Source organism: Ictalurus punctatus, chromosome 4 (assembly GCF_001660625.3).
Source record: "Ictalurus punctatus breed USDA103 chromosome 4, Coco_2.0, whole genome shotgun sequence".
Taxonomy (NCBI): domain Eukaryota; kingdom Metazoa; phylum Chordata; class Actinopteri; order Siluriformes; family Ictaluridae; genus Ictalurus; species Ictalurus punctatus.
The window spans coordinates 11,049,887-11,068,800 of NC_071284.1; the positions used below are offsets into that span (position 1 = coordinate 11,049,887).

Consider the following 18,914-nt stretch of genomic DNA (forward strand, 5'->3'; position numbering starts at 1 on the left):
CATGGAACATGTCTGTGTCATTTACACAACTATAATTGCTTCTACTTGTTATTAACATTTCAAACACAATACCCTGAAATACACCAGAAAGGATGACAATTGCATCTGACCTTTTCAAAAGTATATAAAAAATACTTTTTTTTTATGAAGAGAAAGCTCCCAAAGATTCTGTTCTTTTGAAACGCAAATAACTCAAAGCTATGTTGTGACACTTATATACAAGTCTGCATAACAGATTTGGTAAATTAATGTTAAGCTCTAAATCCAAAGAGCTATAGGAGATGCCAGGTTCCTTATGACTTTTCCTGGTTGTGAAAATTTGCCATTTAAAGCTACAATTAAATTCATTTATTTTTATTGTCTTTAGTGTTAGTTTCTGCGATGAGCGATCGTGTCATTATGAGAAGGTTAATCTTGGTTGTAAGAGTGCTGTGTTCAGAAAGTTCCACCATAATTGGCTTGTTATCAGTGGTATCTTTTACAAAGTTGAAGGTGTTATTGCAGTTTTGACAATGATAGTTATAAACAGTTTTTTTTTTTTATGTGTCAGAAAGATTACTTCAGTTGGCAGTTTGAGAAAATATGGAATTTTAAGCAAAATAGTAGAATTAGTAGCATTAGTATCATTACAATATCATGGGGGTAATGTGTTGCACACACAGTACATTTATGTAGCAGATCCTCCGTTTCTGTTTTTTTCTAGTCACGAGCATTTATGTAAATTATTTAGCTGAAGGCAGCCCATTAGACAATGAATTGGTCACAGAGCAAGAGATGTCAGCTTAGAAAAGGGGAGGTTTCACAGATTTTCACAGGCTTTTCATTTTATATATCTTCTCAGATCTGATTTAGCAAACTGACACTGCTAAACATTTATGACGAATGAACAAAAAGGCATGTGCTTATTCTCTACTTCTACAAATTCCAACCGAAGTGTCCTAAACATCATGGAGCTAGTCAAAAGTGATAACATGAAAGCGACCCACTGTGTATTTTCTTTTTATTTATAGCCATAAACTAATCAGTAATAGTTAACCATTAAAAGGTAACTGTTGTCACCATTCAGTTATGTTAGTTGCTATTCTGACCTTTGTAAGTAAGAAACTGTATGTAACTGGACCTTTACAAAGGGAATTCACTTAAAAGTGAATGAACAGTAAATTAATTGCAAATTCATTAGCACTATGCATATTAACATATAGATGAATAATTTTGGGGGGCATATCAGCTTTTGGCCATGTTGTAACAAGATGCAGTAATGTTCATTTGAGTGCTTTTTTGAGCCTAAACCCTATTTAAACATCCCACAAGGTAATGTTTACTTGACAATGATGAGGGGATAGCAAATTGCAAATAGAGTGGAGAAACCATTGTATATCAAAAGAAAATAAGCTCTGGGTGCAAATAAAGCTAACCAAAATATCTAATAAATGTATTATGTAATATTACAAATTAATAAATACATTATAAATGTATTATGTGCCAATCCAAGTTAACTTCTAATTAATCCAAGACAAACTATTTAGAGTTTTTAGGGCATCTTCATGGCTTTAGCCTGAGAACTGTGTGTGTATCTCTGTAGATAGTGTGAAAAGACACTAGACACACAAATAGGTTCATGTTTTTTTTTTCCAGATCAAATGGCATTCTTGTTTCAACACTTCAGATACAATATACAAGGCAAACAATTCTAATGATACATGTAAAAAAATATACGTCATTTTACAATATACATACAGTACCATATGACAAACAATGTGGTGATGAAATACAACATAAATATACATCATCAAGCATTCTCTTCACTTACAGACCGATGCAGTACACTCTGAGAGAGATGTACACTGCAGTAGTATTTGGACTAATTATACCAAACTTAGTACAGTACGTTGCTGGTCGAATTCAAAGCAGACAGTTTGGAGACAAGTAATAAAACAGGCTTACTCACAATGCAATAGTCTTCCCTGGCTCATGCACTGTTGAGTGATGTGTTTTCATGTGTTTCATTATTGAGTCAGCAAACACCTTCCAGTAATCGTATAATTCAATTGGAAAACGAAACCATCAATTCCTCAGGTAGCTCTCTGAAAGAGGACCTGTGCTTTTCTTTGGAGAAAAACAGCAATTGAAAAAAAAAGAGATTGTTTTGTAATAATACTTGCTTGGTTGCTAGGATAAAAATTATTTTATCCAGAAGGAAAACTGGAGCAACCTGATATGCACATTGGTAAGATGTGAGTGAAGAGATTTTCCTCTACTACTATACCATAATACTACTATTTTTGAGCATAACATCAATCATTTTTAGATAAGCATGCTGTATTTTCATAGGTACTTGGTCATTTTCCTTTTATATATATAACAGAATATATCCTATAATATATCCTTTTATATATAATACAGAGCCTATCTGTAGCTGGTGTATCTTTGGATACAGCAAGAAAACCAAACAAAATCCAATTTACTTGGGCAAAATTGTGCTGAGGCAAAAGAGGGGCGAAAAGAATGAGTGGACGGTAGAACAGGTCCACCTCATTTGTCACTGTACTGTTCAATCACAAGCCTTCTAAGATGGGTGAATAAAAACACTGTGTTGTGGTTCATGCTTCTGAAGGAACACACCAACAAATTACACACTGCAATTTCAAAACACTAGACTAAAGGTGACCCTTCAGGGCCAAGGTCGATTGAACAAATGACATTCCTTTTACCATTTAGTGGGGAGACAATGTGAAGTGCAGTCGACTAAATTCATGCCACAATACATTGTATATTCAATTCCACATTGACCATATGCTTGCGATTGGATGATATAATGAAAGGAAATGAGATGAAAGGAAATATCAAATAACAAATCTTTGTATGTTTACAGTTTATCAAGCAGCTTTACCATATCATGAGAATGTAAGTGGACATCCCAAGGCTATGAGTGAAAATGCCACTGCCAAATGATGGAACCAGCAATCAGACTGCTGAAGAGCTTATGGCATAATCACATACAAAACAGCATAAGCCTACAGTGTTCTTATTAACGAAGAGTCAGAAAAATAACAATCTATCAGTTCATCACATATTTTTGTATACATACTTAGGGTATGAAGCAAAACCGAAGGGATCTTATATAAAAATGAATAAATAATCAAATAAATAGTAAAGATAATAAATAGTACTAAACCAAAAATAAATAGATAAATATACCAAGCAAACTCAATGACTGATTGTTGTGCCATTTGTATGATAGTTGTTGTAATGATCTACAGCAGTTCTCACTGATTTGGAGGCTGAGTAGTCCACAGGCTTATACTTCTGATAATCAGCCATTCCTTCTGGTTTGCTGTGACCACAATGCGAACGCACTCAATATCAAAAGCAATTTTATGGTCCACATTGTGAACCTCAATGTTCCCATGTTTAAATTCTCCTAACGTGATGTAGGTGGAGCACTGCCTGCCTTTTTTTGTTCCCACCAGTTTCTCTCCAACTTCTAATGCTCCATGATGCAAAATGTCATTCTGACGGTCATCTGTTCCAGTGCTGATTTTAATTTTGCTGATTTTTGTCGGCTTGTTGAACACTATGACATAAAAGTCCCCAGTGGAAGGAGCCTTGCCCCAGAAGTACTCATCCACACTGCTGTAAGCTTTGGCAGCATCATAGCTCTCAAACACATTGATGTTAGTGTACAGTGTGGCAGGGGGGTTGTCTGGGATATCGAGTGAGTCCTCCTCAAAGTCATCATCCTTCAGTTTATTTTCAGCCCCCTTGTATGATGAGTAGTAGCCCATGTGTTGGAAAAGTGATGGCTTGAAGCGAATCACTTCCTTCTGGGCCAACAGGCCTCGGAAATGAATCAGCAGCCAATCACAAGGCATCTCTTGATAGAACATGAGCAGAAAGTGTGCAAGTCTGGGAAGATCCCTAGAGTGGTAAAGCTTCCCGATGTAGCCCAGCTTGGAGAACTCCAGCGTGACCCAGTACGACCCCTCTCTGGAAGTGACTACTTTCTTTAGAGCAGTGAGAAAATTCCGTGAGCATCGCACATCATCCTCTAGCATCATATAGAAGTGGGAGAGGTTGGTGCAGAAGTTGAGGAGGAAAGCATAGTCTACATTCTGCTTGGAACGGAACCGAACTCTATCCTCAGGGTCGTTGTAGTTTCGCTTCAGCCCATCAAGAGACGGGTAGTATTCCTCAGGCGCATGAATAACCAGTAGACGTCCAGCAATTATGTGATGTCCAAATTTGCGTGTGATCTCCTGAACCAAACTCTCACACCAAGCCAGGTCAAAATCCGCTAAGTGAACCACAACTACAATCTCTTTGAGCTCTTCATAGCTGGACTGGTCAAAAATTGATTTAATGGTCTCCAAAAGGTAATTTCCTCGTTTTCTTTTCACTGATGACAACCCAATCGTGAGGTACTCTGTATAAAAATAGATTTAAAAATGTTAACAATCAACACATTCATAATGGGTTCATTACACAAACTATTCCACTTTCTACTTAATACTGATCCTGCATTTCCGGTTCATTTATTACACTCGCAGTGGTGGTATTTCACAGTCAGTGTCTGCAAGAGCTCCCAAAGATGAATGCCAATGATGTCATCAGATATGTAAGAATATTTACAAATCCCCTTCAAAGCTGGAGAAAGGCTTCAGACTGTATGCCTCATTATGCATACACAAGTAGAATGTTAGAAAATCCTGCTTTATATATAACTTATATACTGTAAGTACACTATTTGGCCAAAAGTATGTAGACACCCGAGTATTGAACATTCCAATTCAAAACCATGGGCGTTAATATTGAGTTGTTACCACTTTGCTGCTATAACAAGCTCCAATCTTCTGGGAAGGATTTTCACTAAAGTTTGGAACATGGCTGTGGGGATGTGTGCTCATTCAGCTACAGGAGCATTAGTGAGGCTGGGCACCGATGTCAGGCAAGAAGACCTGGTGCGCAGCCATCATTTTAATTCATACCAAAGGTGTTCAGTGGAGTTGAGATCATGGCTCTGTGTAGGACATTTGAGTTCTTCCACACAATCTATGTCATCATGGATCTCACTGTGCACAAGGGCCAGTGAAAGGAAATCATAATGTTACAGCATACAAAAACATTCTAGACAGTTGTCTGCTTCCAACATTGTGGCAACAGTTTGAGGAAGAACCCCATATGCTGTAAGGATCAGGTGGCCACATACTTCTGGCCATATAGTGTATAATTATATAGATACAGGAATAATAGTTAGAGAGACTTGAAGGAAAAGTTGCTGTCTTACTGTACCAATGACTGTAAACAATTCTGCCCGAAACGTGAAAGCCACACTATTTCAAAAAGCTAATGTGTCATATCACTGAATGCAAGTAACCCATTATGTTGCACATTATTCTGCATGCTAGAGTTATGTTAAATTACAACTACAAGATAGAATGCCACATTACACCACATATAAATAAATAAATAAATAATACTTTTTCGAGGCAACGGTGTCCCAGCAAGGTAGCGATATGTCACGTTAATGGTTCCAGAAAAATTGGTGATGTCTTTGAAGGTGTGAACATATCGTTCAGAATTTAGCGGGTGCATCGAAACCTCCCTCAGCTGCCGTTTATCCTCCTCCTGTGGACATACAGATGTATTAATATAGATTGATAATATACAGTACAATTCTTCTTATAACAAAAAAAGCTCATCTAAATATTTCATAAAGCACTAGTGACCTGATGCAGTGAAATGTTTCTTAGTCACACTGTACCCATCTGTCAGCACAATAATCAAATATGAAAGGCAGTGAAAAAATGAGTGCACCTATTGCTAATGTTCTTGATGTTTTTTTCTCCTGTTATGGGGTTTTCTCCAGACACACAATGTATATCCAACAGCTTGAGGGCTGAGTTTGATAAATGGTTAGTTTTACTTAAAAAGATGCCATGTTAGCCAAGCTCAAACATCAATTCTTCAGCAGCAGGCTACTCCTGGCGCTGTCGCTGTGCAGCAGAAGGCTTCATTATTCTGCTTACAGAGAAACTGATAATTCTGCAGATTCTCTTTTGCAATAAGTTTCTGCTTGTTTATTCTATGCATTACATAAAAGAATGCTTAGTTTCTCAAAACCAGACTATCAGCAAAAAACAAAGATTTCCATTAGGAGAATACAGTGTGACACTGTAGCACTAATGCACGTTATACATTTGAAATCAGCTGTACAGACATGCATGATCATTTTCTGTTATCTGTGCATGAAAAGTAAACATTGCATATATACTCCCTGTCCACTTTATTAGGAACACCTATATATCGGCAGCAATGCAGTGCATACATTCATGCAGATACAGGTCAAGAGCATCAGTTAATCTCCACATCAAGCATCAGAATGAAGGAAAAAAAAAAGTGATCTCAGTATCTTTGACCATGGCATGGTTGTTGGTGGCTGACAGGCTGGTTTGAGTATTGCACGAAATGTTTGATTTTGCACAAAATGGTGCAAAACATAAAATGTCATGATTATTTGTGTACTGTTATTGTAAAATATTACCGAAAAATGTTGCCTGGTTTATCTACAATATACACACTCAGCAAAAAAATGCTTGTTCAATGAACCATAAACAATTATTGCACATGCGCCTCTGGAACAGTCCTTAAGACATTAACAGTTTGCAGGTGGTAGGCAATTAGGATCACAGTTAAAATAACTTAGGACACTAAAGAGACCTTTCTACTGACTCTGAAAAACACCAGAAGAAAGATGTCTAGTGTGCCTGCTCACCTGCGTGAACATGCCTGCTGCAGGGAGGCATGAGTACTTCAGATGTAGTCAGAGTAATAAACTGCAATTTCTGTAATGTAAGACGCGTAAAACAGTGCTACAGGGAGGCAGGAAGGACAGCTGATCGTCCTTGCAGTGGAAAATTACCTGTAACTATGTGTGTCCCCCCAGATGTGATAGAGAACACAAGGCAAATGCCTTGGTGGAAGAGTGGGGTAACATCTCACAGCAAGAACTGACAAATTTGGTGCAGTCCATGAGGATGAGATGCACTGTAGTACTTAAAGCAGCTGGTGTACACCAGATACTGACTGTTACTTTTGATATTGTCCCCCCTTTTTTCAGGGACTCAGTATTCCATTTCTGTTTGTCAAATATCTGTGAAACCTGTTCAGTTTATGTCTCAGTTGATGAATGTATTTATGTTAATACAAATATTTACGCATTTTAAGAAATTTGCTGGAAATAAAAGCAGTTGAATGTGAGAGGACTTTTTTAGTATATAAACACTGATTCTTTTTATTAAGTCAATCTGCGCAAATTATTAATTGTGCATCTGTCAACATTTACAGATATAGAATAATATATATATATATATATATATATATATATATATATATATATATATATATTTATTTTTATTTTTTCAAAATAGTTTGTCAAAAATTATGAACATCTCTTAAATAATTCAAAAGACAAATACACGTGACATGTTATGACCACAAAATTTTCATCATTAAGTTGGTCTCATAAATAGTAAACGGGTTTCTTGCATTTGGAATGCATCATGAAATTTTAACCATGATGCATTTTGAGCTCCATAATGTTTACAACACATCAATATCAATGATTCGAATTTTAAGAATTAACACCTACCTTTAAAAAACACATACATCTGGAAACTTTAAATACAAATGCAAATTCAAATACCCAGTCCACACCAACACTGATTAAAAAATTATCATTCCCCCTTTCAATTAATATTTTGTGAGGCCTCGTCTAGAGAGAATAACAGAAGTGAATCTTGTGTAATGTCTAAACATATTGGATAAAACATTTAGATGGATCTTGGGCTTTCCTGCATGCAGAACATTTCAGGCTTTTGTATATTATTAGGTTTGTGCATTTGCACTGTCCTGAAAAATTCAGATGAAGTTCAAAAACAAAAACTAAAATTGTCATTTCAAAACATTTGAGTTGTTTGGGATAAAGTCAATACTGAAACTTCATGACAGAGGCAACCATTTATTTAATGTAGTGTCTGGAGTCTGAGAGTAGTTTACAAAATAAAGAATGATTTCAAGCATTAAATATTGTGAAGGGAATTTCGCCAGCGGTGGGCGGAGCACATACACACAGGAGGCCGTTTTAGCATTATTCATGGAGAATTATTTATTTAAGACAGTCTGTGAGGGGAGTGCGGGTGTGTGTGTATTGAAGTGTGATCGGGCGGTGAGGGTCTCAGCTGTCTGTGGTTACAGCCAGGGTCGGAGCCTTCACTCGCGTCAGAGTCGTCTGAAACAAAAAAAAAACACACAACAGCGATTAGCAGACATGCACTCGTCGCAAAAATCACCTAAAACACGCCAGAGACTTGCGCACATGCTCGGAGATACTTCTCTCTCCCTTACAAGTGGAATATTGCCCTTTTATACTCTCCCCTTGCCTGCTGGATGGTGGAATTCTTCCATGCGGTGCAACATTCACGAGCCGTGGGTGTGTCGGCGGCCCTGCCGCGCCACCACGTGCTCTCCGGCCGTCCAAAACATTGGTGGCGCTGAAGCGGAGCTGTTTCCTCAGCGCCACCGCAGCAGTTGCGGGAGGAGCGATCTTTGATTCCTGTGCGCTGGCCGCCGGCCTGTTGCCACAGTACCCCCCCCCCAGCTCCGAGCCCACTGCTGTTGTGTGTCGGGCCCACAGTACATCCCGTCACGAGAGGCCATCTGCATTCCCATGGTGGGTCCCCGCCCGGTGCTGGACCTGGAAAGAGAAATCATGCAATGAGGGGAACCCTGGCATTAGTGTCCTTGGCCTTGACCATCCACTGGAGTGGGGCATGGTCTGTCACCAGGACGAAGTGCCGACCAGTCAGGTAGTATCGCAGCTCCTCGATGGCCCACTTTATCGCCAGGGCCTCTCTTTCCACGGCCGCATACTTCCTCTCGGCTGGGGACAACTTTCAACTGATGTAGAGGACCGGGTGTTCCTCTCCGTCGAAGGTCTGTGAGAGAATAGTGCCCAGCCCGGTCTCGGAGGCATCTGTGTGTACGGAGAATGGTAGGGTGATGTCTGGGTTGCGTAGCACTGGGGCACTGGTGAGGGGCTCCTTTAGGGCTTGGAATGCCTGCTCTGTCTCCACAGACCATTTTACCCGGTCCGGCTGGCCCTCCTTCGTAAGGTCTGAGAGGGGGGAAGCTACAGAGGAGAAGTTAGGCACGAACCTGCGGTAATACCCCGCCAACCCCAAGAAGGCACGTACCTGTTTCTTTGATGTGGGCCAGGGGTAGTACTTCACTGCCACGACTTTCTTCGCCTGTGACTTCAGCATACCCCGGCCAATACAGTAGCCCAGGTACTGTGCCTCGGTCAGCCCTAGGTGGCATTTCTTGGGGTTGGCTGTCAGCCCGGCCTTCCGGAGTTCCTTCAGAACCTCCCCAGGTGGAACAGGTGGTCCGACCAAGTGGAGGAGTGGATGACCACTTCGTCTAGGTAGGTGGCTGCGAACATACAATGGGGTTGCAGGACAATGTCCATCAGCTGCTGGAACTTTGCGGGCGCCCCGTGTAGCCTGAAGGGGAGAACCAGTGACCTGCCAGTGACCGGTGGCCGTGCTGAAGGCAGTCTTTGGTCTCGCATCCAGTGCCGGCGCGACTTGCCAGTAGCCTTTTGTTAGGTCCAGGGTAGATATGAACCGGGCCCTCCCCAGTCACTCCACGAGGTCGTCCACTCGGGGTGGGGTTAGCTATCGATCTTGGAGACCTGGTTTAGCTTCCGGAAGTCATTACAAAGCTGCATACTTCCATCCGGCTTCGGCACGATGACAATGGGGCTGGACCAGGGGCTGTTGGACTCCTCTATGATGTGGTCTCGCAGCATTCGGCTGACATCTTCCTTGATAGCCTTTCGCCGGGCCTCAGGGACACGGTAGGGCCGCTGTCTTACCACTACTCCCGGACGGGTCTTGATCTCATGGTGGACCAGCTGCGTTATTCCTGGGGAGGTAGAAAACACATCAGAGAATTGGTCCACCAACTCAGTTAGCTAGTGTCTTTGTGTGGGGGTAAGATCTTCCCCCAATTCTACCAAGGTACCCTTGACGTGATCTGTGTCCAGAGCCGTGTATGCCAATACTACCGGCGTCAGTTCTATTCACTCCTTCAGCAGATTCACATGGTAGAGTTTTTACTCTGCTCACTTGCAGGCTGCTGCAGGCGGTAGTTTACGGTACCTTTTCGCTCGAGGACTGTGTATGGGCCTTGCCACCAGGCCAGGAACTTGCAGGAGCTACTGGGCACTAGTAGGAGCACCCAATTGCCCGGTTGGAACTCCCGAGGCTGCATGGGACGGTTGTACACCCTTTTCTGATCTTCCTGGGCGGCTCTCATGTACTCCTGAACTATCAGAGTTACCCGGTCAATCTTCTCTTGCATCTCCTGCACGTAGTTGATGACCGAGCGGAATGGGGATGGTTGTTCCTCCAACGCTTCGCACGCCACGTCCAGCAGTCCTCGAGGTTGCTGTCCGAAGAGGAGCTCGAAGGGGTGAAGCTCATGGATGCCTGGAGGCACTCCCGGACAGCGAAGAGCATGTAGGGAAGGAGGAGGTCCCAGTTCCTTCCTTCCTCGTCTACCACCCGGCGTAACATCTGTTTTAGCATCTGGTTGAATCTCTCGACCAGTCCATCAGTTTGCGGATGGCAGACAGATGTCTTGAGGTGTTTCACCTGTAACAGCCTACACAGCTCAGACATTAGTTTGGACACAAAAGGCGTACCTTGGTCGGTCAGAATGTCCTTTGGGATCCCCACATGACTGAACAGTTCTCTGGCGATGTTGCGGGAGGTGGCTTTGCATAGTGGCACTGCCTCGGGGTACCGGGTGGTGTAGTCCAAGATGACGAGTATGTAATTGTGGCCTTAGGTGGACTTGGGGAGCAGCCCTACGAGGTCCATGCTGATCCTGGCCGAACTCCGAGAGGGGCAGGGCAAGTTCTAGGGCAGTTAGCATCTCATTGGGGGTTCCGGGCGCACGTATTCCCACAGTCCGGTGCTCTGGGGGAGGCAGAGCTCTCAGGAACCGGCCCATGGCCACCTTTTCTGCCACCTCGGTGGCGGTGCACTGGTCAGGGTGGAGCCACCGTTTAGTGAGGCACAGGAGGGTGTTCACTTGACCATGGGGCTGGGCCCCCAGTTGGTTGCTCCACCGGTGGAGCTCCGCTGCCACTTGGTGGGAAGTTCGGCCATACCATGCCAGGATCTCCTTCATTACCTCTCCGTAGTCCACCGAGTCCTTCGGAGAGAGGGTGTAGTATGCGGCGCTGGCTTCTCCGGAGAGAAAAAAACCGAGGATGCGCGGCCAGGCTTCCATGCCCCAGCCTTCTCAGTGGGCGACCCGTTCGAAGGTTTCAAGGTAGGTCTCCATGTCGTCTTCTGGGGTCAGACAGGGGAGAAGGTGCTGGGCTTCTCGGCCAGGGTCCCGGAACGGCGGGGTCGCTCTCAGGGCCAGCAGCTCCCAGGTAGCAACTTGCAGGCTTTGGGCGAGCTGCTGTGTTGTGGCCTGATGCTGGAGGCTAGTCTCCATGAGACGCTGTAGCGTGGGATCCATGTTACCTGTGGCCATATATCTATAGACTCAAATTATTGTTTTCTTTTGTTCATTGAAGTGGGTGTGTCTGCGCTCAATACCCATCCTCCACCAGTGTAGGGAATTTAGCCAGTGGTGGGCGGAGCACAGACACACAGGAGGCCGTTTTAGTGTTAGTCGTGGAGAAATCTTTATTTAAGACGGTCTGTGAGGGGAGTGCGGGTGCGCATGTGTACTGAAGTGCGATTGGGCGGTGAGGATCTCTGGCGTCTGCGGTTAAAGCCAGAGTCGTTACAGTCACTTTCAGAGTCTTCTGAAACCAAAAAAACACACAACAGCGATTAGCAGACATGCACTCGTCTCAAAAATCGCCTAAAACACGCCAGACACTTGCGCACATGCCCAGAGATACTTCTCTCTACCTTGCGAGTGGAATATCACCCTTTTATCCTCTCCCCTCACCTGCTGGATGGTCTTCTGTGCGGTGCACCATTCACGAGCCGTGGGTGTCTCGGTGGCCCCAGCCCTGTCGCCACGTACTCTCCGGCTGTCCAAAACATTGGTGGCGCTGAAGTGGAGCTATCTCTAGCAGCAGTCGCGGCAGTTACGATCTTTGTTTCCTGTGCGCCGGCCGCCAGCCTGTCGCCACAATTGTTTAAAAAGAACTTCCTAAATTAATGATATTTACCTATAGTAAAGTAGCTTCTCCAGCTGCCTGTTTGTATTATATATTTTATACACCCACTTCTGCCCATTGTCTCGTCAAATAATTCTGGAGCTGACTGTAACTGGTCTAACCTGTCCTATATAGCAGTTCATCATTTATAAATGACACAAGGAAATGCCCTTTAAAAATGGCACAATCATTTAGTAACTGTGTCACACACACACACACTGACCATAAGCAGAAAAAATTACATATCAAGTTAGCTTTGTACTGAAAAATGAACGGTCAGCTCTAGAATTACTGCCACCCTTGGTAAAGAAGAATAAAAAAAGCTTATGAAAAATGGCTTTGTGGTTAAATATCTTAAAACCGTTATCAACACACACACACACACACACACACACACACATATTTATATATATATATATATATTTTTTACAAACACACATGGACTGAAGCAGGTTCCCATGTTTATATTTGACTTTTTTTTTTTTTTTTAAATTCATCTGAGTGTTAAGAACCATTCGTGAGGCATGCAGTCATCCATCCTGTTACAATGAGTTACTGTGACGGTGGGCTGCAGCCCACACACACCAAAACCAATGTGCTTCTCACACAACTGCCACCCGGGTGCTGAATGGACAGCTTCGCTTCAGCACCCAGTTTGTTGTGGACAGTACGAGAGCACATGGCTGCAGGGCGGGGCAGCAGAAGCACACATGGCTGGCAGCCAATGAGTGGAGTTGCTGCTCTTCACCCTCCTGCAGGAGCCAGGAGAGTATAAAAGTGCACAGCCAACCCAGAGAGGTGAGCAAATTCTACTGTCCAGGTTTTGCTGATGCATGTTTCTTTGCTCCTTGCAGAAGCCGACGCCGCAGCAAAGATGACAAAACTCCATGGCCACGCTACGCCCTCAGCCAGCACCCACGACCAGCTCCATGGTCCCTGAGTCCTGCCTCTACACTACTCCAGCTAACTCGCTGCTCTGATGCCAGGAAGACCGCAACGACCACCACCTGCACCTCAATACCTCACTCCTTCACCTTCCCCATTCTCTCTGTAAAATAAAAGAGCATTTTTCTCCACTCCTGCTTGCTGAGTGTCTATGTTCTGCCTGCCGCAGCCTACAGTAGCCACAGTGGTGGAGAATGCAGGCATGAGCACAGACCCAGCCCAGACCCCCAGCATAGACCCCATGCTACAGCATAAACTGGAAACGAATATCCAGCAGCAGGCGGTGACCCAGGAGCTGGCACAGAGCCTCCGTGTGACCACACAGCTGAAGAAGCCCCGCTGCGCTGCCACCATCCCTCTCCCGGACCCTTGCTGAGATGCCCAGCACCTGCTCACCAAGCTCAGCAGTGAGGACAATGTCGAGGACTTTCTAGAGACGTTTGAGTGTCACCCTGCGCGAGGAGTGGGAGGAGCATGATTGGGCCAAAATACTCTCTCCATTTCTCTCGGGGGAGGTGCAGCTCGCCTACTATGTGCTTCCACCGGCCGCGGCTGTCCACTATGAGACCCTTATAGGCAAAATCCTGGCTTTGCAATACTTTGCATCCTTAGTAATTCACCAACATTAAAGAATACACAAATGATATAAGTAAAATATTTTGCCTTTCATAGGTTAGGTATTGGCTTTAAATAGCTACATGCCTGAAAATGCCCATATTCACTGTTATAATTATAATTAGGAAAACAACCAGAGCTATTCTTTTAATTAACCTGGCTGGAAGTGAGGACAGGGAGGAGGATAAAGAGGTTAGAGATGAACAATTTCTCCATGGAAATCTCACTGTAAGATTGGCAGAAAAAGGTATCATTTCAGGTCACCATGTCTCCAAATCTACTATTAGATGCCACCTTCATTAGAAGGTGTTCCAGAAGAAAACATTTTCTTTCACCTAGCCACAAATGTACAGAAAGCACCTGGAGTGCACCAACTTTGACTGGAACTGTGTTCTGTACACTAAAAAAAAGGAATATGTGCTCGGTTAGATTTAAGTAAACCTATTATATATGGTTTACAATATAAAAATATATCTATATGAAATATAAAAAAAACTAATATAAAAATATCTAATATAAAATAGTTTCTCATCAAAATGTGATTTCATTGCATATGCTAAATTTAATATAAACAAGTTTCTAATTAAAAGATGATTAATTAGTTGAATTATGTAAAGTGAAAGATGGGTTCACATAGTATTTACATAAACCAATTACATTATGAAATCTTGTGGGGATGTTTTCACTGACAGGCACTATAACTATGGTATTTAAAATAACATGAGCAAAAATGGCTGTGGTAGAATACTGCAGTGGCAATGTGGGTGTTACAGCAATGCCAGTAACCTGGGTTTGATGCTCAGCTCAGGTGAGAGTGTGGAGTTTTTATTTTATTCAGCACATTTAAAATATACACAGTAAAATCCCTAGTGTTGAATTAACACCCTGAGTGTTTATTTGAGTCTAATGGACTTATATAAACACTGTAGCGTGTGAATTCAACACTGTGGGTGTTAAATCAACACTGGTGATTTTGCTGTGTATGATGAAATAATTTTGGATATATGAAAACCAATTATGTTAATGTAATTCAATTCAACCATGTTGAATCTATGTACGCATTTGAATTAAATAAATTCAATGAGCTTTTTTCAGTGTAGTCAGATGAGACAAATATAAAGCTTTTTGAATTTTGATGAGAAACACATAAGAAGGCTAAGGCATAAAAAGAAGCATTGTTATGCAGAAAAGAGTCTAATGCCAGCTGTTCAGTGTAGTTGAAGAGCTGTGATGTTGTGTGGCTGTTTTTCCTCCAAAAGGGCCTGTTAACCTTGTTAGGAAACATTGCATGAAATACACATCCATGAAGTACTATGAGACTGTAAATGAAATCTCGGCTGCTTCTGCCGAGATCTTGTCTGGATCTTCAAGGAAGACAGTGATCCAAAACTGTGCAAGTCTGTGCAAGTCATCCTAATTAGGCACCCTAAGTTTTTAAAGCACAAATTCTGTCTTAGATGTTTGTCACTTTCCACATTATAAAGTTACAGCTTTTTTTTTTTTTTTACATTAGTGTGTATGTGAAAAAGTAAGAGTACTCACCAGCACATAGCCATCCTCCATGTAAAGGTTCATGAAGAGCAGAAAAGTGATGAGAATCACCAAAAAGGGGATGGTTGCACGCTTGCGTAAACATCTCATTTTATCCAGGTTCTTTAACAGAAGCCTCATGATGGAGACACTATCACTCAGACCTGCCAGGAAACAGAGAGACAAAGCTACATTGGTGCTGAAGTATAATACTGAATATAAGATACCTCTAGAATGCCACATTTTAAGTGTAGGAAAATGCCATATATTAAATTCTTGCTTCACACCAGTAAGAAACTTGGTGTTGAATAATACTGATTAGTTCTGGGTGAAAAAATCAGGCTCTGTAATAATCAGCAGCTCTCTATAAAGTGGATTGCTGTCCCAATGCTGTCTTAGCTATAAAAAGTCTAAGATGGTGTTGGGAATGGCAGAAGCAAATGCTGTAAGGAAAAGAGGCTTAGCTCATTGTTGCAGAACACTTGTACAATCATGTCTTCAGAGAATTATCCCCAGGTTCAAACTGCATATCTGTACAGAAAACAGAGTATAATCTATTTGTTTGTAAGGCAATGCACCGGCTAGAAATTCAGTCTGAATATAAAGCCACTTTCTCAGGCACTACGTTCAGGAATTAACCTGACAACAATGTTTGTAGGCTACAGTACTGATTCCAGATAAGAACAAAATGATGGGATTAATATTAAGACCCACTTAGTATTAGCAAACTTGATACTAAGCATCTATTATCCATACTTATTAAAGTCTGTCCACGGACTAAATATTTGCCTGAAAATCCATAAAAAGAAAAACATCCAGAATAGGACCATATATTCAGGACAGGAAGACAGGAGAGAATAGCACTATGAACTAAGATGGGATAAAATGTCTGGTTATTTCTCTAGCAGCAGAGGGCCATTTTGTTCTCAGTAGCCTTCATCCAAGGAAGAGTGGATGTAATCATTATCATCTTTTTGCTTGAAAAAAACTAAAAGCACTCCATTATGTGCAACATGCAGACTTGGGGTGTTAAATTACACTAAACAAGCAAAAAAAAAAAGATATAAAATAAGAAGTGCTGTTGAAGATTCTTGTGAAAGCACCTGTGTAGCCGTTTTTATGACTCTTGCTAACCACCAGGGACCACTAATGGAATACAAAATAGCTCTATGCTAGATTCCGTGGCCAGATAGGTATCGATCTGCCTGACCACCAGTCTGTTCACCAGGGTATAGGGCAGTCAATTGCTGCCTGAACTAACAGCAGTTAACATGTTCAGACCAAACAATGGTCCACTGCAGTACTTATAGAAATATCACAAGTCACCGGCTAATGAACTTTTATGGAGTGTTTTTGAAAAGATTTTGGATACCAGCTATTGAAGCAACATTATATTCTAGTAGCAACACTGATTCAGTTGTCCATGCTCTTTTGCCCTTTGGTCTTGCTCTCATTAGACTTTTAAATGTTTTATAAATGGTGTGAATTAAGCATTAAATATTCACAATGCGACATGAGAACAGACATTATGTCATCTAGCATCAAAACAAATGTCTGCTGGGTAGAATAACTGTCAAGGATCAAGGCTGTTTCATATATATATACACATACATACTCACACACAGGATTATATATACATTCACATGAAAAAGGAAGGACACATATTTGGAAAAGCAAACAATTGATCCTCTTTGAATAAACATTTGATCCTATCAATACTGGTGAGACACTTTATCAAATGACACAAAAATTTACATTTTGTAGTAATTTTCACAATTTTATTTGACAAAAAAAAAAAAAAAAAAAACCCAGATCAGTCATATGGCAAAAGTATGTACACCCCTACGTTTATCACGCCTTCAAATAAGGCGTTCAGGATTGTGTGCCAGTGATTAGAACCTGCTTGGGAGTGCAGGTGGAACCTGTCTTATTTATACCCCTCTCATATCTAGTGTCTGGTCTTCTCATTGTTATTGAGGTGTGTGATGCCATGTCAAGATCAATTCAACAAGACCTTCAGAAAAAAGGTTGTGGATGCCTATGAGTCTGACAAGGGATTTAAAAAGATCTCCAAATTATTTGAAATACATCATTCCACTGTAAGAAAAATAATCTACAAATGGTGCAGATTTCAAACGACTCTAAATTTGTCCAGGACTAGTCGTCCCAGCAAATTCTGTCTGACACAAAAATAAGTCTCCAAGAACCCCAAAATTTCATCACAGGATTTGCTAGTAAGTCTTGCACCTTTTGGTGTACAATCAGAAAGAGATTGCACAAATTTGACCTGCCTTTACTATCTAAGCCTTTACTATCTAAAACAAAAATTACAGCAAGACTACAGTTTGCCAATGAGCATATAGGCAAATACTAGGCCACTTTGGAATAATGTGCTCTGGACAAAGTCAAAGATAGAGTTGTTTGGCCACAGTAACAGCAGACATGTTTGGTGCAGACCAAAGACAGCTTTTCAGGAGAAGCATCTCATACCAACTGTGAAGCACGGTGGTGGAAATGTTATGGTTTGGGGTTGCTTCACTGCCTCAGGGATTAGAAAGCTTGCATTCATTGATTCAACTATGAATTCTGCATCATATCAAAGAGTGCTTGAAGATAAAGTGAGTCCATCTGTCCGAAAGTTGAAGTTGAACCCAAAGTGGACATTTTAACAGGATAATGATCCTAAGCACACTAGCAAATCCACCAAGGAATCGCTCAAAAAGAGGAAATGGAGGGTTATGGAATGGTTTAGTCAAAGCCTGGATTTGAATCCTACTGCAATGTTGTGGGGGGGATTTGAAACGGGCAGAATATGCAAGAAAACTCTCAAACATCCTGAAACAGAAAGAATATTGCATAGAAATGTGGTAAAAAAAAAAATTCCAGCAAGCCTGGTGGACAATGGTGGCAAAATGCCTACAAGAAGTTATTTCTGCTAAATGGGGCAATACGAGCTTCTGAGGCCAACGGTGTACACGCTTTACACAGAAGAGTATCACATCTATTTATATTTCTGCTGAATAAATGATTGAAAAAGCTCCTTTTTTTTAAACTTTGTGGTTTAGTTCAAGTACATCAACTTTATTAATAGGCACTGTTTCAAAGATGATCAAATATTTGCTTGTACAAATATGTCAAAAAAGCCAACAATTTCCATGGGATGTACTTGTTTTTTCACATGACTGTATAGACACAATAAAGTTGGAGCAGCTTTAGACATACTTTTGTGCAGCCGTGTTCAGTATAGCTTGGCACACACTGAAGAGCTAATACCATTAAAAATGGTCACCAGATTCAGAAAAATTTCCAGCCCAACTACATTGCAAAAACTGCACATAAGTCTTGAAATTATAGGCAAAAAATTTGGACACTGGAAAAGTGGAGCCATTTTTTCCCCTTTTTCTCAGACTTTGTGTGAGAAACAAGGCCACTTTGGTGCTTATGCATTCCTGATGCACGGACATTATCCACTCCATAACTCCCCTCTCCTCCCATTTAAGATATATACTTTTTGCAACATAACTTATAGTTGAAATGGTTCTGTACATTACAGACTAGGGGCCCGACCAAATAC

General features: G+C 41.7%; 1 protein-coding gene across 1 annotated transcript in view; it reads right to left on the reverse strand.

Moving 5' to 3' along the window:
• Positions 1-1,611: 1,611 nt before the first annotated feature.
• mgat4c (mgat4 family member C) overlaps positions 1,612-18,914 on the reverse strand; it is a 165,478-nt gene continuing 148,175 nt past the window's right edge. The window contains exons 2-4 of the mRNA XM_047154903.2: positions 15,353-15,504; positions 5,478-5,625; positions 1,612-4,423 (exon numbers count right to left, since the gene is read on the reverse strand). Of these exons, the coding sequence (XP_047010859.1) occupies positions 3,267-4,423; positions 5,478-5,625; positions 15,353-15,504 (1,457 nt within the window). The 3' untranslated portion in view covers positions 1,612-3,266. The remainder of the gene's footprint in view (positions 4,424-5,477; positions 5,626-15,352; positions 15,505-18,914) is intronic.